The sequence below is a fragment of the Pyrus communis genome, chromosome 9 (assembly GCF_963583255.1).
Source record: "Pyrus communis chromosome 9, drPyrComm1.1, whole genome shotgun sequence".
In the NCBI taxonomy this organism is placed as follows: domain Eukaryota; kingdom Viridiplantae; phylum Streptophyta; class Magnoliopsida; order Rosales; family Rosaceae; genus Pyrus; species Pyrus communis.
In genome coordinates, this window is record NC_084811.1 from 20,777,442 (window position 1) to 20,801,450 (window position 24,009).

At 37.9% G+C, this 24,009-nt stretch overlaps 1 protein-coding gene across 1 annotated transcript; it reads right to left on the minus strand.

The window, feature by feature from the left end:
- Positions 1-1,017: 1,017 nt before the first annotated feature.
- On the minus strand, positions 1,018-21,464 carry LOC137746324 (polygalacturonase-like). Its single transcript, XM_068486410.1, has 9 exons — positions 21,141-21,464; positions 20,057-20,182; positions 19,786-19,953; positions 19,648-19,668; positions 1,956-2,163; positions 1,799-1,880; positions 1,577-1,685; positions 1,367-1,483; positions 1,018-1,272 (listed from the first exon to the last, which is right to left on the minus strand). The coding sequence occupies exons 1-9, from the start codon at positions 21,462-21,464 to the stop codon at positions 1,018-1,020; spliced, it is 1,410 nt and encodes a 469-aa protein (XP_068342511.1).
- Positions 21,465-24,009: the final 2,545 nt, after the last annotated feature.

Consider the following 24,009-nt stretch of genomic DNA (forward strand, 5'->3'; position numbering starts at 1 on the left):
TCCACGCCCGAGTTTTCTCCGAAGAGAAAAAAAGATGGTCGTGCAAATTGCCCCCCCGGGAAATTTACTGGGAAACCAAAAGGACGAAAAAAAAGGGCAAAATGACCAAAAAAAAAAAAAAAAAAAAAAAAAAAAGAAGAAGAAGGAATTGGAGATTTGGGCTGGAATAAATGAGAAAGCCAGTGTGTTTGGGCCCATGGGCTTTTAGCAAAACTAAATATGCGGACTCTCTTTATTTATTTTTTTTGGTACAAGGGAGGGCAAAGCCCGGCAAACAAAACAGAAAAAAATCAGGCAAGAACAGCCCTAGGGAGGGCCCTGCCAATAGAGTCAGAAACTAGACAATTGCTAGCAGTGGTAGGAGGAGAAACAAAAACATGAAGGCCAAGAGATAGCCCATGACCCAAGTCAGCCATGTGATCAGCTGAGGCATTCATTTCTCTATAGATATGAGTGACTTCACATCTCCAATTTTTTCCGATTGCTTCTTTGTCGATGTGTAGGAGATATTTTCAGTCTACTCCACGTGATTTTGTATACATAGTATATAATAAACAGAAGAGATACTAAAAATATATTTTTAGTTATATTATAACATATGATGTATTGGATAGTACGTAAAAAAGTCTCAATGCAAAATCGTTTTGAATAAAATATGAGTTACATATTATGGAAAGTACTGATGTGCAACAGTTAGCTCTAAAATATCGAATTATATAATTTTATTGATAGCTACACACACACACGTGTATGCCTTGGAGGTCGTAACATAGTTACAATAAGGAAACTAATTAATCAAAGCATAATCTAAGAAGATCTAAATTAATCCTTGCGTGATACTCCTCCAACAGGTTTAGTCAACGTATGTATCAAATAAATGGATCCATGCATTATGATAATGCATGTTAATTATTATACTAATACCGTCGAACTTTTGATACGTATAATGAAAGGCAGGACAATAACAACACATATTAAGCCAGCTCAACACAGCCAGTACACTATAAGTGCTTGTGTTCATAGACATTGGCAAGTCTCATATTGCCCTTCTAATTTAGGACAAAGCGGGCAAACAACTCCTATGCTAGTCACATTAACATTGTTGCACAGAGCTTTAGCTGTTTTCCTTCCTTCGTGTTGGAGGTTAATATCTTGCAATGTAATCCCCAGACAAGGGAAGCTCTTGCTGCAATCGAATTTTATAGCAATATCTGAAGCACTTGTTCCTTTGATGTTTTTGTACACCACATTTTTTACTTCAACCGCTGATCTCTGTGATTAATATTGAACCAATGGATACGTCATTTTCGATCAAGAAATTAAGCGATAGAAGTTGGTTTGGCCTCGCGGTACTTCTATAAATTACCTGTTCTTTGCACGGTTTCTTTCTGTCACAGTAATATTGGTCTATAAGTATGGGGTTGGTAACATTGTGCATTTCAATGTTTTGAAATCTGATGTTGCTTGCACTTCCTGACCCTCCCTGCATATATATCACCTTGCTGGTTTTTGTATGTACTTTGTACTCAAAGCTCAATAAGTACATCTAATTAATTGAAGTATTTTGAAACTCTACCTGCCAAGTTTTGATCCGAACTCCATTTGTAGTTCCATAAAGTTTTGCTCCATTCACTGTAATATCCGAAACATACGCTGTTGAGTTTCCAGATCCCAAGCTTCCAATACTGAGGTCATTGTGAAAACCCTTTTGTCAGTCAGACGGGCATATTATGTTTTCAAACTATCAATCGAGAATCCGTTAAAATAAATCCCAATAATAAATATTACAAAATTCAACCTGATACCATGGCCTGATCCGCAGGTTATGTTCGAAGCTTGCACCAATTTGGATCCATTTACAATAGAAAGACAATCATCACCTAATTAATTAAACACAGCTAAATTATACATCATGAGTTAATATTATAGGACACTTGGATGTTTCTGTTAAGTACCTGTGGCTGTAACACAGCTTGTTATCAATATGTTTTGAGTGTCTGTAACATGAATTCCGTCGGTGTTGGGACTTTTTTCTGGTGCAGTTATTGAGAGATTGGAAACTTCAACGTTCATGCATTTCTGGAAAGACACATGAATTTGTTGTGCATCTTGAATTTTCAGGTTCCTCACCATCAAATTCTTGCACTTATAGAAGGTGAGTGCCTGCAGCCAAAATACACGAGTAAAACTCATGCAGAAACTCCAAAGCACACGAGTAAAACTCATTCAGAAACATAGAAAAGAAAAATTGCTATCAAATACATGTAGAAAACCCATGCAAATACCCCATTTTTTTAGCCTAAAAGCGGCTCCAATTCTATCTTAGGAAGTAATTTTTGAAGGAAAATTTGTGAAAAACAAGTTCATTTGAGCAACATCAACAACATGCAATTAACAATTAAAAGGCGGAATCATGTTTATATGCACTCAAAAACAAAACTTAACCCATGAACTTCAAAGCCTAGTAGATAGGTGAACCAAGACTCAACTCAAAACAAAGTGAGTTGAGAAATCAATACCTTTGTAGATTCCTCTTTGCATAAGCAAAGGCTAATCACCCAAAGAGAGGGCCTTCATTCCTTGCATCTTAGATCCATGGATTTGGATGGATGAAAAGGTTTCTCCAAGTTCCCAAAATTGAAAACCTCTAAGTCTCCACACCAAGGCATATTGTAGAAGAAATGAGTGACCTTGGAGGAGTTTGATTGCTAGATGATCCCTCCAAGGTGGCTGAAATTTTAGAGAGAAAGGAGAGCTTGTGTTCTCATCCTTTCCCCAAAAATTACCCTTAATGAATTTTGGCTATAAAGTCATACTTATTCCTTAATTCATTTGAGTGGCAAACTTGTAAATAAGTCCAAAACCACTCATTCTTTAACATGGGATTTATTGGGCTATTTGGGCCTTTGTGAATCATTATTCATTAAGTTGTCACACAACTTAAGTCAATGGACTTGACGTTCGAAGCCCATTGGGCCTTAAGGTCCAAAACTATCCCGTGGTCTTTTAACGAACTTATTCGTTTGATTAATAATCATATTAATTAATCCTTGCCATAAATAATTAAACCATTTAATTATTCTTACTCATCTCCGTTGAATCTTCAATCTCTACCTTACACGGTGTACGATCCATTAGGTTCCTTTTAGCGAGGCAGTGGGCGATTCAAACTCTTTCAAATCGATTGTGAATTGAAACTTACTTTCAATTCTCCCGTTAGTGATAATACACTTTTAGGGCTTCCACAAACCATGGTTGACGCCTAGCAGCATGTCATGGTTACCCAAGCTAATCAGAAGAGATGGAGAACCTATTCAGTTTTAGGATTAAAAATGCAATACGATCTTTCTCTAATACAATACTCTTGACCACATTGTTTGGTTTGATAGTTTATTCGTGTCTACTATCCAATGTGAGTCTTGTGCTTATATGATTACCTTGAATGTGATTTGGAACGCATTCCAACATCTCATTCATACTCTGGCCAGAGATTCTAAATCATATCATAGAGTATTCTCCCTCAAACAGTTTGAAGGTTAGAGATCCCTTGTTGCGCATTCACTTGCCTCCATGGCTAAGTGGCTTAACCCCGACGATGCCGTGGACACCCTCCTGATGGAGTGACTTTGACATAATCAAAGATTAAGGACCTAACCACAAGACAGATGTGATGCCTCAGGTCAAGGGACTACTTTGCATTATCCCAACCATGAGTTCTCATGTGACATGAATATGAGAACCCCTCGTTGATCGTGTTCAGTGAACTCATTCTCTATTGAGCACCTACATGCTTGTCTTGATGTCACACACACCAATGACTCGAGACTAGTCACTCTCCCTGAGAGAAGACATAGCACGTACTGATCTTAACGGACTGTCAATGCCCAATTGACAATCCTATGATCAGGAACGTTTAGGATGTGTCAACGAAAGAATGGTCTCATGAATCTAACTTCTTTAGATCGCATTCTTCCAATCACATATTCCTTGGACTTATCGTTTAAGCATATAACATTTATATGAGACGGCTCAAACAATAATGTTTGCCCTTAATATTAAACTAGATTAGTTTAACATGTGAAATGTCCATAAAGTATCATCATATGATTGGTTTTAGGGCACATTTCCAACAATCTCCCACTTGCACTAGAGCCAATCAGCTTAGTCATCAGTGATGATACCTCTTCTGTAGTCATTTCATAAATGGCTGAGTAGTAGGCCTAGACAATGGATATCTATATGTTATCCATAGAAGCAACCTTGAGAATAACGACGTCACCATTATACATGATTCTCAATCATGTGGTTCAGTCTCTCATTTGAGTTCGGACCTTGATGAGACCTTGATTCCCTGGCTTGAGCTATCGCCCCATTAGTGTCATACACTTTCTGGTTGGAACCAAATGGAGAGTTCATAAATGAACTTTCCCATCCAAACAACAATGTTGTAAGCTTCTATATGGCAATATATTTTGCATACATGATGGAACACATTAAAGTCATTACTTTTAACGTTTCCACCCAAATATCTCTTTAGTCATAATAAAGAGATATCTCATTATCACTTCATTCATAATGAAGAGATATTCTATGATGGATTAGATTCATAATCTAATACATTTACGCTTCCATTACGTTACTCTAATTCTTCTTCATTCTTGAGGAATCCATCATTAGTATTTCTTAAATACCTAAGGATTCACTTGACAGTTGCCATGGTTCTGATCCTGGGCTTGCACTGATATCATTTTGTACCGTTCTAGGTACAACTTATATCAATGTTTTCATACAATATGAAATACATAAATCACCTTTCTGCGTATGCATAAAAGATTCTATTTATTTCTTTGGGAGTCAAAGGGTACATTCCCTTTGAGAAGAACAACTTCCTAGTCTCACTAGAATTGTCATTCTAATTGAAGTTTATCATCATATGAGAAACTTCCTAGCATCTCTTGTCTATTTTAGGGATTGATATAATCCAATTATATCTTGAAATATATCATTATAGATTTCCATCCCATAGACTATATCTCCCATATACATTCTATCATTATAGAATATTTAAAGTCATAACTTTAACGATGAAGAATTCCTTTCATTTTAAAATTAATATATATCATGTATATATATTCAAATTTAGGAATATGATTAACTCCCACTAATCTTTTGTAAACCTAGTAAACAAAAGATTCATTTACATCTTTATGAGAAATCAAACGATTTGATCCTTTTTCTCATACGATGCTTATAGCTCCCACTAAGTGTAGTCATAAGGATTTTCATTCTTATTTCTTTCGAATTAAGAGGTGTAACTCTATGACATAGTCATAAAGTTCAAACCATTCAACTGAGACGATTTATAAATCCTTCTCGACTACCTTGGAGCTTGTGGTGTAGGAACTAGGTTGTTATATTTGTTGATCATATCAAACAAATATTGCTTATTAGCACACAACCCCAAATCTTAACATGTTTAAGATTTGTCTTTCTTTCCAACTACATCTTATGGAGTTATGAAAATTTTGGAAGATCTTCTAATTGACAATCATATTGTTTTAGAAGTATATATATCCTATATATGGGTAATAGATAACATCCAACGAACTAAATTTTATTCAAGTTCGTTCTTCTCCTAATGGAGAAATTCATTATCTTATGATGCTATTTTCCTTGATATCTTTCAAGGAAACTCATCTAAAGTGTTATCTTTCCTTGGATCAAATCTAAGGAGGTAAATACTTTAGACGTCTTACTCATCTACTTACATTTCTTGAATTCTTTGAAACCTTTTGCAAAGTATTCAGACTTGTGTTTATTCAAAATAAACTATAGTCCAACCGAGAGTGATCTTCGGTGAATGTCATACAGCATGAGTAGTATTATGTTGTGGACAAGTGCCACTAATATCTAAGTGAATTAACCTCAACAACTTTGTGATTCTTTCTTCTTTCCAAAAGAATAAAGATTCGAACATTTCGCCTCTATACAATTTTAACAAGAAGGTATTGGATCCGGGTCTAACGATCCAATGCATCCATCTATTACCAACTCGTAATTTATGTTTTAGAGGTATCACAACTCAGTTGGGATTAGTCACTACCTTGCAACCTTTTGGGTTTTAAGCATCGTTATATTCTTAAACAGTTAACACTACCACATCATCTCTACTATAGAGACAATTAATTAGATTACCATAATCTAATCATTCATTAATAAAGAACAATGTTTTGTCAAACAAAACATTCATCCATCTCTACAATAGTGACGGAATTAAGTTCCTTAAAATTGGGACGTAAAGACAATCTTTGGTTTTTCCAATTTCTTTGGTAGTTCATATGAGGAAGTAAGTACAATCCGCTTTCGCAGAGATCTATGTTTGATTCACGTTTCGAATGTGAAGTACTTTCTCTTCTCTCATTTATCTTCTACTTCTTATTAGCCACACTTTTACAACGATTGTAAAACATAGTTGCTAATACAGAATCATGTATTCAAGTAGAAGAACCAACTGTTTTGAATTATTCACAAACATTTTTACAACACCTTCGAAATGTGTGTTCTTGACACTTGCAAGACATTTCTTGCAAATACCCCTTCCAATGTCCATCCTTTCATAAAGAAAGTTTGTTCCCTTGGAGTTATTTTGCCTTCTTCATTTGACTTCCCTTTTGACTACAATAGTCATGGTCCCTAAACTCCCACTATCTCTCTTGAAACTTATTTCAAATGTGTTATACACATCAAACGATTTGGAGAGCGTGCGGTTATTGTTCACTATATAGTTTACAATAAACTTAGTGAACCATTAGGATAGGGACACAAAGGTGAAGTCCTTGCCTAGTTTCTGTCTCGTTAAGTGTTTTGACACTTCAACATTCAATGATTCAAAATTATCATAAGTCCATGTTGATGGACTATTTTTGTCAACCAACCATTATGTTCTAAACATAATAACAAACTTTCAAGAGTTGTTCAAGGCAACTCTCATTTCTTCATACAACAATTTGTAAGTGAAGAATCATGGCACATAAAGTGTCCATGCCCTTGTGCTTACTTCTCAAGTTCCTTGTTCGTGTAACAAAGAGACAAACACTAGAGTTTGCATTGTCCTCTTCATGGTAGACTTATCTAACATGTTCTTCCATTGATACATTATCAATAGGAAGATTGTGAGGATGAGACTACTTAGGCACTTTTACAATCCATTCAAGACAATCTATGGGATTGTGGTACCAAGTTCGGAAACTAAAGCGTTCGGTTTTTCTTTGTCAAGTTTTGGATAGCGTTTGCAAATATATTGGTAAACAAATACATAACGAATATAAATTGATTGATTTTAAGCTATTTGATCCGGGTCTTTAAATCAAAATAGCACCACCCACTATTTTTAGCAAATTCCATATCCCTCATCGGAATTCGAGAGTTTTGTTGAACTCTTAGCGGGGTATGGGAGACTCACCATTACCAAGCCCACCTCAGAATTATATCATGTTGGTTAGCAAAAATAATGATGAGAGAATAACACTTTAGTCATTTACAACTCTTGTAATTACCCATCTAGTTTGGCCTCTAGAGAATGAATGCCTCAGAATTATATCATGTTGGCACCATTGCACTTAGTTAAGTTATTCCCACCATGCTTAGTTTATGTAGAGGTTCAAGCACAACCTCAGAATTATATCATGTTGGTCATACTCGTTGTCTACACTCACCTCATCATATGTTTATGGACTCCTCCTGGATGTAAGCACATACTTTGTACTTCCCCATTATAGGGTGAAGCCGGTGCATGAGTCACAAACGATTGGAGCCCACCACGGTGGAAGGCCACGAAGAGATATTCAAAGCATCTCTCGCTTATCAACTTAATAATGGTTTGGTTGAGGGTTTTAGGTCTCATCACATATAAACATACATTTTAATCCAATTAAAACATTTTGGTCCTATTACAACTATTGGTTCATATGATTGATTTAGTAGTATATAATACTCCCACTATGCTTTTAAAACGGTTTTTAAAGCAAGACTATATGGTACTACTAACATAATATTTGCATTCATTGATGGACTATATAGTTGCCTTAGGACCTGAGGATGACTATGAACCTTTGATTCGATTCAACACGAGCCTAGTGTTGAATCTCGGTCTAGGGATGGTGAATGATTTTAGTTACGCGTTTAATCACATTAAGGCGTGTTGTCTTATTGGGCGTTGGACCCAACTACTCCATTTCATGCATATCGAATAAAACAAGAAAGGAGTACTTCAAAGTAAATAAGAGCTTATGCTCTTTTACAACAATTGATCAAATCAAATTACTTTAAAGTAAAGAAGAGCTTATGCTCTTTTACAACAATTGATCATATCAAATTACAACCAAAATTTAATCTACACATTCCCATGGTTCAAACAAATTTGAAACGGCCTTTCACATAGCTCAATTATAGTAGGCTTAGGTTCATAATCACCATTTCTTTAATTAATTAACGCTTTAACCAATTATACTTGAATGCAACATTTTCATTTGGTTTTTGTATCCATAGAATTGATTTAAATGGAGCTAAATGAAATGAAAATCCAATTCTCATTTAAAGAGACAAAACAATTTTTGTTCTCATTTTGTTTTGGGCCAAAAACAATGACCACAACAATTTGGGTCACTATGTTAAAACAAAAACTTTTGGGGTCACTTTGTAAAAACACAAAAGTCCACTATTTCATGTAATTACAACTAGAACCCAAAAATTTCCACAAAAGCTAAAACTTCATTAAAGGAGCAAAACAATTTGTCCTTTTAGTGATTTTGGACCTTTATGTAAAAACGTAAACTTTTGGGTCAAACTACAAATACACAAAAGTATCAAAACTTTATGTAATTGCATAAAAGCCCCACAAGGACCCTAATTGAGTAGGGTGGCCGGCCATTGAAGCAAAGTATTAAAAAAAATTTCAAAGTTTTTGTAAGTGGGGTGGGTGAAATGGAATAAATCATTACACACCTACCCACTAAAATTTCTTTAATTTTTCAAAACAAATATCTAAGATATTTAAACATAAGAAATATTTCAAAACAAAAACTTTATGAAATAAATCAAAACATTGAATCAAAACACCAAACCTTTTGTTCTTGGCAAGAACATATCAAGAACAATGAAGAACATCCATGAAAACCCATAAGAGCTCCATGAACATTCTTCACCCAAAAACATACCAAAGCCACTCAAACTTAAGGGAAATAACATACAACCATACTAGGGTACATAGGGGTTCCAAAAGTCACTTTAAAACACTTTTAACAAGTCAAACAAGAACCCAAAAATCCACCCTTTGGATTTGGCCGAATTTCCCCAAAAACATGGCACCAAAATTTAGCTCCAAAATTCATGCTCATATGAACTACATCTACAACATTTGAGATGGCAAATTTTCTAACAAAATTTACATTCAAAGAAGCAAGAATAAAGCTTGTAACAATTACAACATTCAAATCACAAACTATGAACTACAAAACCCAAAAGGATTCACCAACTACTAGACTTAGGCTCTTGATACCACTTGAAGGAAAATTTGTGAAAAACAAGTTCATTTGAGCAACATCAGCAACATGCAATTAACAATTAAAAGGCGGAATCATGTTTATATGCACTCAAAAACAAAACTTAACCCATGAACTTCAAAGCCTAGTAGATAGGTGAACCAAGACTCAACTCAAAACAAAGTGAGTTGAGAAATCAATACCTTTGTAGATTCCTCTTTGCATAAGCAAAGGCTAATCACCCAAAGAGAGGGCCTTCATTCCTTGCATCTTAGATCCATGGATTTGGATGGATGAAAAGGTTTCTCCAAGTTCCCAAAATTGAAAACCTCTAAGTCTCCACACCAAGGCATATTGTAGAAGAAATGAGTGACCTTGGAGGAGTTTGATTGCTAGATGATCCCTCCAAGGTGGCTGAAATTTTAGAGAGAAAGGAGAGCTTGTGTTCTCATCCTTTCCCCAAAAATTACCCTTAATGAATTTTGGCTATAAAGTCATACTTATTCCTTAATTCATTTGAGTGGCAAACTTGTAAATAAGTCCAAAACCACTCCTTCTTTAACATGGGATTTATTGGTCTATTTGGGCCTTTGTGAATCATTATTCATTAAGTTGTCACACAACTTAAGTCAATGGACTTGACGTTCGAAGCCCATTGGGCCTTAAGGTCCAAAACTATCTCGTGGTCTTTTAACGAACTTATTCGTTTGATTAATAATCATATTAATTAATCCTTGCCATAAATAATTAAACCATTTAATTATTCTTACTCATCTTCGTTGAATCTTCAATCTCTACCTTACACGGTGTACGATCCATTAGGTTCCTTTTAGCGAGGCAGTGGGCGATTCAAACTCTTTCAAATCGATTGTGAATTGAAACTTACTTTCAATTCTCCCGTTAGTGATAATACACTTTTAGGGCTTCCACAAACCATGGTTGACGCCTAGCAGCATGTCATGGTTACCCAAGCTAATCAGAAGAGGTGGAGAACCTATTCAGTTTTAGGATTACAAATGCAATACGATCTTTCTCTAATACAATACTCTTGACCACATTGTTTGGTTTGATAGTTTATTCATGTCTACTATCCAATGTGAGTCTTGTGCTTATATGATTACCTTGAATGTGATTTGGAACGCATTCCAACATCTCATTCATACTCTGGCCAGAGATTCTAAATCATATCATAGAGTATTCTCCCTCAAACAGTTTGAAGGTTAGAGATCCCTTGTTGCGCATTCACTTGCCTCCATGGCTAAGTGGCTTAACCCCGACGATGCCGTGGACACCCTCCTGATGGAGTGACTTTGACATAATCAAAGATTAAGGACCTAACCACAAGACAGCTGTGATACCTCAGGTCAAAGGACTACTTTGCATTATCCCAACCATGAGTTCTCATGTGACATGAATATGAGAACCCCTCGTTGATCGTGTTCAGTGAACTTATTCTCTATTGAGCACCTACATGTTTGTCTTGATGTCACACACACCAATGACTCGAGACTAGTCACTCTCCCTGAGAGAAGACATAGCACGTACTGATCTTAACGGACTGTCAATGCCCAATTGACAATCCTATGATCAGGAACATTTAGGATGTGTCAACGAAAGAATGGTCTCATGAATCTAACTTCTTTAGATCGCATTCTTCCAATCACATATTCCTTGGACTTATCGTTTAAGCATATAACATTTATATGAGACGGCTCAAACAATAATGTTTGCCCTTAATATTAAACTAGATTAGTTTAACATGTGAAATGTCCATAAAGTATCATCATATGATTGGTTTTAGGGCACATTTCCAACAATCTCCCACTTGCACTAGAGCCAATCAGCTTAGTCATCAGTGATGATACCTCTTCTGTAGTCATTTCATAAATGGCTGAGTAGTAGGCCTAGACAATGGATATCTATATGTTATCCATAGAAGCAACCTTGAGAATAACGACGTCACCATTATACATGATTCTCAATCATGTGGTTCAGTCTCTCATTTGAGTTCGGACCTTGATGAGACCTTGATTCCCTGGCTTGAGCTATCGCCCCATTAGTGTCATACACTTTTTGAATCGGATTTGTGATTTCTTCAAAGAAATAAAGTGTTTGCATTCTTGAATTTGCTCTTTATTCTCCAAGGTGTTTGTGTTTTTGTTGATGATGTGGCTGTACTTGAAGTTTTGAAGTTTCAAGTTGCCTACGTACCCTTGGTTGAGGAGGGATCAAGCCATGACGTAGTTCAAATGAGTGATGGTTTTTTTTTTTTTTTTTTTTTGGATTTTAATGGTGATTTTGGTGATGATTTTGCCGTACATAGTTTATGCTCTTGCGGGCCAGGAGTTTTTGGTTGTCACATTTTAGGCTCGTGCGGACGAGGAGCTTTTGGTGTCGTTTGCAGTTTCAGCTCGTGCGGACGAGGAGCTTTTGGTGCCGTTTGCAGTTTCAGCTCGTGCAAGCAAGGAGCATTTACTGTTGCCTTTTAGGCTCGTGCGAACGAGGAGTTTTTGGTGCCATTTGCAGTTTCAGCTCGTGTAAGCAATGAGCTTTTGGTGCCGTTTGCAGTTTTAGCTCGTGCAGGTAAGGAGCTTTTGGTGCCGTTTGCAGTTTCAGCTCGTGCAGGCAAGGAGCATTGGTTGTCACCTTTTAGGCTCGTGCGAACGAGGAGCTTTTGGTGCCATTTATAGTTTCAGCTCGTGCATGCAAGGAGCTTTTGGTGCCGTTTCCAGTTTCAGCTCGTGCAGGCGCCGTTTGCAGTTTCAGCTCGTGCAGGCAAGGAGCTTTTGGTGCCGTTTGCAGTTTCAGCTCGTGCAGGCAAGGAGCATTAGTTGTCACCTTTTAGGCTCGTGCGAACGAGGAGCTTTGGTTGTCGCCTTTTAGGCTCGTGCGAACGAGGAGCTTTTGGTCGTTGTTGTGAATTTGTCAAGCGATCTGGGAGAGGCGTTCCTCGCAATCTTCATAGGAAGGAGCATTGCTCGAGTAATTGAAGAAGTCTTCTGGGAAGAGATCGCACATTGTGATGGGGATGGACGATCTTTGTGTCGAAATTTCATTATCTCCAACACTTTCACATTGTTCTGGAGGTTGACAAGAGCTGTTTTGCCCCCTTTTCGACTAATAAACTTGTGGACAAGATGGTTGCTGCTTGTCAAATTTCTTCGAAGCGATCTTCGAAATGCATTCCTCACAATCTTCATAGCAAGGAGCCTTGATCGAGAAATTGAATAAGTCTTAGAGGAAGAAAAGATCCCGCATGAACGATCTTTGTGTTGAAATTTTCTTATCTTCAACATTTTCACATTGCTTTGGAGGTTGGCGAAAGCTGCTTTCCCTCCTTTCTGATTGGTGCACTTGTGGAGAAGACATATGTTTCTCGTGCAGTTTCTTCGGAGTGACATGAGTCCATCCTTCAATTTCACTTGACTTGGAGCATGCCCCCAACAGTCGAGGTGAAGACTTTGAGTCGAAAGAGCCAGAAGTGACATCTTTCTTAGGGATTTCATCTTCAGTGCCGTTCTTTTGGGTTTGTTGGCATGAAGATTTGCCAGTGTGGACGATGATGCGCCTCCTTACCTTCAGTGGTCCTTTTGTGTCGACCTCTAGGATTGCTTGGCGCTTCATCCTTGAAGGAATCAAGCTTCGAACGTCGCCTTTTTCTGCTAGCCCATCGAACTTTTTTTCCTCTAGTGTTGTCTTCCTCTTTCCAAAAGGCTTCTCATTATCTTCAAATCTTTCCGAAGCTGATCGTCGCAGAGGAGAGATAGCTGTGTTGCTTTGCTTCTTAGGCTTTAACAACCTTTAAAAAATAGAGCTTTGGGATGTTGGCGCGTTAAGCCTCTTGAAGACAGAGGTTCGGTCTTGACTACCAATGCGATTAAGCACTAAAATTCTGGAGCTTGAATGGCTCATCCTATCTAAGACCGACGTCCGAGGGGCGGGTTTAGGCTCTTTTTGGCCTTGTTCAATGCTCACGCTGATGTGTTGAGCGCTAGCTTTCTTCACTTTGCTTGAAATCTTCACGGGTGCATTTGGTGTGAAGCCAAGTCCGGCTTTGTTGCTGTCAACTCCGTAACCATGCTCCTTCAACTTCTTTTGAGTTTTGGTGAGGTTACGTTCTTTGTCATTGACAGTGTTTGAAACCTTCTTTCCAGCCTCCTCAGAAGAAGCGAAGTCGTACCCGGCCTTTGACATGAGTTTGTAGGCGTTTGGGTCGAAACCTTCCTCGGTCTTCTTAGTTGGAAGAGAGCTTGGTTTCACTTTGACGCCATGCTGCGCCTCCAGACGGTTAATGAGTTTGGTGGTTTGCAAGTTTTTCTCCTCTGCAGTCTTTATCAGCCTTGTAATTGTTTCCTTCATCTGAACCAGTTGTTTTTCAATGGAGGTAGCGCCGATGGTCATGACTTGTTCTTTGTTTGAAACCATGGATTGTGCAGGAATATCTTGAACAGAGACAGAGATGAGAGGTAGAGATTATCCCACCGGGCGTGCCAAATTTGTGAACACGAAAAATTCCTGAAACAAGAAACAAGAATACGTGTACAAAATAATATTTTTGTGTTTAATGATTTTGGGGTTACGATCTCTCTTAAATTTGGTCCTCTGATTCTATCTTCGTAGGGTGTAGGTTTGTGGATGAGTTGTTGATCCAAAGGGCCATCGGGGCTTGATCTAAGGATGAACAGTTGATGAACGGATCTTCAAGGGGCGTTGGGCTTGATCTTGAAGAATGGGTGTATGGGTTTGTTGAGGTTGTTGATCCAAAGGGCAGTTGGGGCTTGATCTTAGGATGAACAGTTGATGAATGGATCTTCAAGGGGCGTTGGGCTTGATCTTGAAGAATGGGTGTATGGATTTCTTCAAGGGCTTTTGGGCTTGATCTTGAAGGTTGATGGATGAGCAGATCTTTAAGGGCTTTTGGGCTTAGTCTTGAAGAACGATTGGATGTGTGGATTTGTTGAGGTTGTTGATCCAAAGGGCCGTTGGGGCTTGATCTTAGGATGAACGGATGATGAATGGTGAACACTTTCTTCAAGGGGCTGTCGGGGCTTGATCTTGAGTTGGTGGGAGTTCTTCAAGGGTCGTTGGGGCTTGATCTTGAAGGAGGATTTGACGAAGAACGAAGAGTGCTTTCTTGATCCTTCAGGATTTTCTTGAGAGCTTTAGAACTTTAAGGCTTCAAGGTTTTGGTCCCCCCTGTGGGGAGTATTCTCTTCCATTTTGGGAGTAGAGAAATGTATTTGTGAATTGGTTTCTCTCTTGGTGATATTCCTCTTGATGGAGAAGCCTATTTATAGGTTTTGAGAATGAATCACCACCATTCATTTTTTTTGTGAAGTGAGTGGAGGTTGTAGGTGAAGTAAGTGGAGGTTGTAGGTGAAGTAAGTGGATGTTGTGGGTGAAGTAAGTGTGTGAGGTTGTAGGTGAAGTAAGTGGATGTTGTGGGTGAAGTAAGTGTGTGAGGTTGGTGAAGTAAATAAATGTTGTAATTTTAATACATTGTTTAACATTTATTTTACTGAAATTTCGATGTCTACAAATGCCCCCACTTCAAGGTGCATCGTAGACATGTGCTTGTCACGTGTAGAAGATGCGTTTTGAAGTCCCTTAATGTAGATGTCAACCCAAGGGCCGTCGAGGCTTGATCTTGAATTGGGCTGGAAATTTCTTCAAGGGCCATCGAGGCTTGATCTTGAGTTCGACTGGAAGATTTTCTGGTTTCCTCCAATCGTTGATTTTCCACAGGCTTAATCTTGAACTGGGCTGGAGGATTCTTTTGGTCTCCCCCGAAGGTCTGAACTTACTCCTTTTATCTGGAGTTGAATTTGATTCAAGGGTGGTGAACACTTGATTTTGAATCGGACTTGTGATTTCTTCAAGGGCCATCGAGGCTTGATCTTGAGTTCGACTGGAAGATTTTCTGGTTTCCTCCAATCGTTGATTTTCCACAGGCTTAATCTTGAACTGGGCTGGAGGATTCTTTTGGTCTCCCCCGAAGGTCTGAACTTACTCCTTTTATCTGGAGTTAAATTTGATTCAAGGATGGTGAACACTTGATTTTGAATCGGACTTGTGATTTCTTCAAGGGCCATCGAGGCTTGATCTTGAGTTCGACTGGAAGATTTTCTGGTTTCCTCCAATTGTTGATTTTCCACAGGCTTAATCTTGAACTAGGCTGGTGGATTCTATTGGTCTCCCTCGAAGTTCTGAACTTACTCCTTTTATCTGGAGTTGAATTTGATTCAAGGGTGGTGAACACTTGATTTTGAATCGGATTTGTGATTTCTTCAAAGAAATAAAGTGTTTGCATTCTTGAATTTGCTCTTTATTCTCCAAGGTGTTTGTGTTTTTGTTGATGATGTGGCTGTACTTGAAGTTTTGAAGTTTCAAGTTGCCTACGTACCCTTGGTTGAGGAGGGATCAAGGCATGACGTAGTTCAAATGAGTGATGGTTTTTTTTTTTTTTTTTTTTTGGATTTTAATGGTGATTTTGGTGATGATTTTGCCGTACACAGTTTATGCTCTTGCGGGCCAGGAGTTTTTGGTTGTCACATTTTAGGCTCGTGCGGACGAGGAGCTTTTGGTGTCGTTTGCAGTTTCAGCTCATGCAGGAAAAGAGCTTTTGGTGCCGTTTGCAGTTTCAGCTCGTGCAGGCAAGGAGCTTTTGGTGCCGTTTGCAGTTTCAGCTCGTGCAGGCAAGGAGCATTTGTTGTTGCCTTTTAGGCTCGTGCGAACGAGGAACTTTTGGTGCCATTTGCAGTTTTAGCTCGTGCAAGCAAGGAGTTTTTGGTGCCGTTTGCAGTTTCAGCTCGTGCAGGCAAGGAGCTTTTGGTGCCGTTTGCAATTTCAGCTCGTGTAGGCAAGGAGCATTGGTTGTCACCTTTTAGGCTCGTGCGAACGAGGAGCTTTTGGTGCCATTTACAGTTTCAGCTCGTGCAGGCAAGAAGCTTTTGGTGCCGTTTGCAGTTTCAGCTCGTGCAGGCAAGGAGCATTGGTTGTCACCTTTTAGGCTCGTGCGAACGAGGAGCTTTGGTTGTCGCCTTTTAGGCTCGTGCGAACGATGAGCTTTTAGTTGTTGTTGTGAATTTGTCAAGCGATCTGGAAGAGGCGTTCCTCGCAATCTTCATAGGAAGGAGCCTTGATCGAGTAATTGAAGAAGTCTTCTGGGAAGAGATCGCACATTGTGATGGGGATGAACGATCTTTGTGTCGAAATTTCATTATCTCCAACACTTTCACATTGTTCTGGAGGTTGACAAGAGCTGTTTTGCCCCCTTTTCGACTAATAAACTTGTGGACAAGATGGTTGCTGCTTGTCAAATTTCTTCGAAGCGATCTTCGAAATGCATTCCTCACAATCTTCATAGCAAGGAGCCTTGATCGAGAAATTGAATAAGTCTTCGAGGAAGAAAAGATCCCGCATGAACGATCTTTGTGTTGAAATTTTCTTATCTTCAACATTTTCACATTGCTTTGGAGGTTGGCGAAAGCTGCTTTTCCTCCTTTCTGATTGGTGCACTTGTGGAGAAGACATATGTTTCTCGTGCAGTTTCTTCGGAGTGACATGAGTCCATCCTTCAATTTCACTTGACTTGGAGCATGCCCCCAACAGTCGAGGTGAAGACTTTGAGTCGAAAGAGCCAGAAGTGACATCTTTCTTAAGGATTTCATCTTCAGTGCCGTTCTCTTGGGTTTGTTGGCATGAAGATTTGCAAGTGTGGATGATGATGCGCCTCCTTACCTTCAGTGGTTCTTTTGTGTCGACCTCTAGGATTGTTTGGCGCTTCATCCTTGAAGGAATCAAGCTTCGAACGTCGCCTTTTTCTGCTAACCCATCGAACTTTTCTTCCTCTGGTGTTGTCTTCCTCTTTCCAAAAGGCTTCTCATTATCTTCAAATCTTTCCAAAGCTGATCGTCGCAGAGGAGAGATAGCTGTGTTGCTTTGTTTCTTAGGCTTTAACAACCTTTAAAAAACAGAGCTTTGGGATGTTGGCGCGTTAAGCCTCTTGAAGACAGAGGTTCGGTCTTGACTACCAATGCGATTAAGCACTAAAATTCTGGAGCTTGAATGGCTCATCCTATCTAAGACCGACGTCCGAGGGGCAGGTTTAGGCTCTTTTTGGTCTTGTTCAATGCTCACGCTGATGTGTTGAGCGCTAGCTTTCTTCACTTTGCTTGAAATCTTCACGGGTGCATTTGGTGTGAAGCCAAGTCCGGCTTTGTTGTTGTCAACTCCGTAACCATGCTCCTTCAACTTCTTTTGAGTTTTGGTGAGGTTACGTTCTTTGTCATTGACAGTGTTTGAAACCTTCTTTCCAGCCTCCTCAGAAGAAGCGAAGTCGTACCCGGCCTTTGACATGAGTTTGTAGGCGTTTGGGTCGAAACCTTCCTCGGTCTTCTTAGTTGGAAGAGAGCTTGGTTTCACTTTGACGCCATGCTGCGCCTCCAGACGGTTAATGAGTCTGGTGGTTTGCAAGTTTTTCTCCTCCGCAGTCTTTATCAGCCTTGTAATTGTTTCCTTCATCTGAACCAGTTGTTTTTCAAAGGAGGTAGCGTCGATGGTCATGACTTGTTCTTTGTTTGAAACCATGGAGTGTGCGTGAATATCTTGAACAGAGACAGAGATGAGAGGTAGAGATTATCCCACCGGGCGTGCCAAATTTGTGAACACGAAAAATTCCTGAAACAAGAAACAAGAATACGTGTACAAAATAATATTTTTGTGTTTAATGATTTTGGGGTTACGATCTCTCTTAAATTTGGTCCTCTGATTCTATCTTCGTAGGGTGTAGGTTTGTGGATGAGTTGTTGATCCAAATGGCCATCGGGGCTTGATCTAAGGATGAACAGTTGATGAACGGATCTTCAAGGGGCGTTGGGCTTGATCTTGAAGAATGGGTGTATGGGTTTGTTGAGGTTGTTGATCCAAAGGGCCGTTGGGGCTTGATCTTAGGATGAACAGTTGATGAATGGATCTTCAAGGGGCGTTGGGCTTGATCTTGAAGAATGGGTGTATGGATTTCTTCAAGGGCTTTTGGGCTTGATCTTGAAGGTTGATGGATGAGCAGATCTTCAAGGGCTTTTGGGCTTAGTCTTGAAGAACGATTGGATGTGTGGATTTGTTGAGGTTGTTGATCCAAAGGGCCGTTGGGGCTTTATCTTATGATGAACGGATGATGAATGATGAACACTTTTTTCAAGGGGCCGTCGGGGCTTGATCTTGAGTTGGTGGGAGTTCTTCAAGGGCCGTTGGGGCTTGATCTTGAAGGAGGATTTGACGAAGAACGAAGAGTGCTTTCTTGATCCTTCGGGATTTTCTTGAGAGCTTTAGAACTTTAAGGCTTCAAGGTTTTGGTCCCCCCTGTGGGGAGTATTCTCTTCCATTTTGGGAGTAGAGAAATGTATTTGTGAATTGGTTTCTCTCTTGGTGATATTCCTCTTGATGGAGAAGCCTATTTATAGGTTTTGAGAATGAATCACCACCATTCATTTTTTTGGTGAAATGAGTGGAGGTTGTAGGTGAAGTAAGTGTGTGAGGTTGGTGAAGTAAGTGGAGGTTGTAGGTGAAGTAGGTGGATGTTGTGGGTGAAATAAGTGGAGGTTGTAGGTGAAGTAAGTGGAGGTTGTAGGTGAAGTAAGTGGATGTTGTGGGTGAAGTAAGTGTGTGAGGTTGTAGGTGAAGTAAGTGGATGTTGTGGGTGAAGTAAGTGTGTGAGGTTGGTGAAGTAAATAAATGTTGTAATTTTAATACATTGGTTAACATTTATTTTACTGAAATTTTGATGTCTACAATTTAAAAGTTGCATTTTTTGCTTTAATTAGGCAATATTGTTGATCAAGACTGAAGACCGCATGTAACAAAGTAATTTACTATTTTATTAGCATATATATATATATGTGTGTGTGTGTGTGTTTTTTTTTTTTTTTTATTTTTTTTATTTATTTATTTTTAAATACGATAACAGTAAGGGTTAAATTGTTAGTTGTAAGGGAAAGGGAGGTTGGTGGGGATCAAACCCACACCAGAGTGTATAAGTATGATTGTTTTCCACAACTGTGGTAAAACGTCATTTGCTGTATGTGTATATCAAGGACATGAAGTTATATACCGTTGGTGCGTCCTTGCAGGGCTGCAAATCAATATTGAAACACATATAGTCAGCAATTAATTAACCAAGTACAAGTATCTACTTATAAACAGAATTAGGATATATATGATTTTGTTGTGTTGATAATTAATAAAATACCTTAGATTTATCGGTTTTGCATGAATTTTGCCACCAATTTTTCCCATTGCCATTGATGGCTCCACCACCTTCAACCACCAAATTGGAAACACTGTCAAAGATAAGCCAGTGTCTACCATCTTTGCTGAAGTCAGATCGATCATCAGAAGCTATTAACGTTCCGAGAATCTGAAAGTTCTCCAAATTTTAAATTGTTCAAATAAACCTAAACATAAATCTTAAGCTTCGAACACTAGTCTACAACGTACAGTACATAATTTATATAACTCACCTGCACTGTAAGTTGAGATTTGCAAGGACCTGAAAATCGGATTGGTTTAATACGATACGTCTTCTTAGGCACCACCAGAACAGCTTCCTTAGATGAACAAGCTACCTTCCAAGCCTTCTCAAAAGCCTGGAAGAGCTCATATGTAAAGATTGACCAATTATTAGAGAAATTGTACGGTATAAAGAAAAGTTATAATCTAAACTACATATTAATAGAACCCTCATTATTGCCACTTAGTACTAAGGTCTAGTGGTATTCCTCTTCACTTGTGAGTGAGAGTGAGGGGTCTTAGGTTTGATTCTCGCCAAAGGTGAATTTGAACCACATTATTGCTAGCCAATTGTGAGGCTAAGTTCCTCCCTCCCCCTTAGTGTAGATAATATCCTTTGTTAATATAAAAAAAAAAAAAAAAAAAACAAAAACAAAAAAAACCTTACTGTCAACCAAAACCTTATGAAATTACCATTTTAACCCTCTAATTAAAACTGAATATGAAAAAAAAATATGGGCAGACTATAATTTCACACAACCAAATTTTTTTTTTTTTTTTTTTTTTCAAAACCCCACCTATATATGATTCTAATATATCTCTAATTAAAAAATAAAAAATAAAAAATAAAGCTCTCTCCCCACTCCTACATTCTCTCTTCCTCTCTCCATCCATTAAAAAAAAAAAAAAAATCAGATTAATAAGAGATGTCGTAGAATAACCTATCATGGTTATTCACCTTTGGCTCCTTACTCACGTTTAACGTTGTTATAACATGACGTTAATGGAGTCTTAAATGTAAGAATATATTTTTTTTTGGAACAAAGAATTACAATAAAGGTAAGGCTGGTGAAAGTTATATTTGCAGTCTAATGTTACATAGTAATGGTAATTTTATAGTTAATAGCACGTAATGGAATTGTTATCACTGTAAGAAGTTTGATGTTTAGGTTGTGAACGTCCTATTGCATTGCAAGGCAGGTTGTTATGTGCTTACGTGATTGCATTGCAAGGCAGGTTGTTATAGACTAAAACTATTATTTGCTATCTTCTTGTTATTATTACTACTATAATTATTTTTATGTAATTAATTACCTTTGTGTCATCAGTTTCTCCATCACCCTCAGCTCCAAAATCATAAACACTGACCGTCTCAGCCGAAGATGAAGTGCTGCTATCCACTTTATCGAAGCTCCTTAAGCATAGGACATCTGCACTTTCCTTTATCAAGCCCTTGAACAAGTCACTGCCATCGTCGATCGTGTTGAGGTACGATGGATACGCTTTGGAATCAAATTCAGATGCTTCGTCAACATTCTTGTCGATGAGTTGGTTCTCATGTAAACTGCTATAACATAAAACAAAGGAGGGAAGGGTGATGATAATGAATAGGATGAGTTCATTTTTCTGAGGAGCCATCCTACGTTTTCTTCTATTATATAATATGAGCATGCAATATATTAGATGTCCATTATGAGATCCAATATTTATAGAGACAGACACAAACTGATAAGTTGCATGCGTCACTTTTTGATAGCCCCTCAAGTTATTGATGCTAATTTGTCTTTGGCAGTACTAGGGAACGGGAACCATAGCTACTAGATGCATGTAAATCCATGTATGATATGTTTATGAGTAATGTTACCCTTATTATATTTTTTATATTGTATTTGTATTACTTTTTTTAATAGAAGTAGGACCCATTATTGATTAAAAAAAAAGAAGTATGACCTACTAACACATGCGAGACCTATCTTTATTAGAAACATGATATAAATGTGGTATAAAAAATACGATAAGAGTAGCATTTTTATATATTTAATCAAATCTTTCTTTCTTTTTGTACAACAAACATGATACTTGCTATACGATGTAAGTTAGAGGAGATTTTTTTAGGTAATAAAAATTTATCAAGAAACGACCATGAACGTACATAGGACAAAAATGTCCCAGAAAATTAGCATGCACACGCTAAAATAAATGACATAATTCAAACTTAAGATTTCTCACTTACAAATCAAGAAAAATATCACTAAATTGCAGTACGAAATTACATTTATTGAACTTTGAAAGGGCATGCATGGTTGACATTTCTTATAGGAAAAGGATCCTTGCCGGATCCTTTTCCTAAGGATTTTGTGATTGTGACCATTCATTGTACATCGTGCGGTACTATTTATATTTAATTTTAAATTTTAAATTTTGAAATAATTTTTGACCGCATGATGTACGATGAACGATTATGATCATGAAATCTTTAGAATCCCCATGAAAAGGATCCGGCGATGATCCTTTTCCTTTCTTATATATGGTGTTAGAATTCATCTGCCTAATTAAGTATTTAGATGTATAGATGTCTTGCAGACTCAGCACAACAGGGAGCTTATCTGTCATTTAGGACCCTCAATCGTCCAAGAAAAAGAAGATGTATTCATCATGGCACCACAAACATTTTCAAATTAAGGTACCCCAAAAGATGTGCATTACGCTAACAAGTCCTGCTCTCAAGACATACGTACATCGACATTGCAACTACTGACTCGACCCGTGTACCCTTTCTAAACTTCATATTTATTTTTATTTTGAAAACTATTATTAGCATTTTATAAATATTTTTTTTACATTCATTTTAAATGTATTTTTTTTTCTAATTATGAAAAGTTTGAAATATAAAATGAAATTTTTAGAATACCAACAATAATTTTCATTTATTTTTTTTAATCATAAAACAGCCTTACGGCTATATTACCAGCATGCAATGGCGAGAGTAATTTCTATACCACGGCAGTAGGATGTGCATAGTGACTAGATAACACTTGAATAAACGGTGACAATCAATTTAAAAAACGTCGCACTTCACTAAGAAAAATTGAAATCAATGTTCCATTTGCTTTTAGATTATACGATTTCCAGAGCAACTAAACTGTACGCCAAACAATAAAACCTAGTTTTAATATTAAATAGTTTACACACTTTAACATTAAATGACTACTTAGGCACATAAAATGTTTTAGATAAAATTCAGTTTTATGAATTTATTCTCAAGTTCAACCTGAGATTTCAAGAATCTTTTTCTTCATACTCTCACTCTATATTGTAGAACAAAGGAAGCCTAAAGACACAAATACTCACACTGATAAAGAAAAGTAAAAAAAAAAAAAGAAGCTTATATTGATGAATGAAACATACAATCGGCTGTTTGAAGGCTCCATATGAAGTATAACTTCTTTTTTTCTTTTCATGTTGTATCAGTTTTAATGATGCAATACGACTAGTGAAACTCTAAACCAGAAGATAAATTTTCAGTATATAATAACTACCAAACCTATGAAGATATTTCATTGGACGTCTACCCAAAAGTATAGACATTTCACACAAACATGAAAATATTTCGTTTGGGATCTACTGACGTTTTAAAACAATTTCGGTACTGTTCTGGCAGGAATTTCGCTAGGAAGGGTCCTGGCTCAAGCACACAACTCCCCGAGGAGTTAGCACTTTGGTTGTTTGTCGGGCTCCTGCTTGTCGGGATACTGCAAGAGGAGGACACAGTTAGTTCTGAAATGTGCCTTTGTGGGGCCTTGGGTGTAGACTTTGAGGCTCACAATCAAAACTAATTGAGTGCAAAGGCGTGCCACTACCATTTCTGTATGACAGATGTATAACAAGTGTATTTAAGCCGATTACTTGTGCCCCAAGTTATTGTAACTTCTTGTTATTAAAGGATTGTCGTGGCTGAGTTAAGTCCACATTAAGTTCCTTTCTATGCCTTGGGACCAACAACTTTTAGTTCGTTATCTTGTATGCTTATAGGGTGGAGGTCCAGATCTAGTTAAGTCACCAGTTTGGTTCCCATTTAGCCTTTTTAATGATGGTAAACCACTATGTAAGCCAGATCTGAGCACTGATGGGACTTTGGGTCGTCAAAAGACTAGAAATGACTTGAACATATACTAGGAAATGA

Coding starts and splice junctions, on each gene's coding strand:
- LOC137746324 (XM_068486410.1), bottom strand. CDS start 21,464: ATGGCTCCTCAGAAAAATGAACTCATCCTATTCATTATCATCACCCTT. Junction 20,183..21,140: donor GAGAAACTGATGACACAAAG/GTAATTAATTAC, acceptor GAGCTCTTCCAG/GCTTTTGAGAAGGCTTGGAA. Junction 1,686..1,798: donor GGATCAGGCCATGGTATCAG/GTTGAATTTTGT, acceptor CAATGACCTCAG/TATTGGAAGCTTGGGATCTG.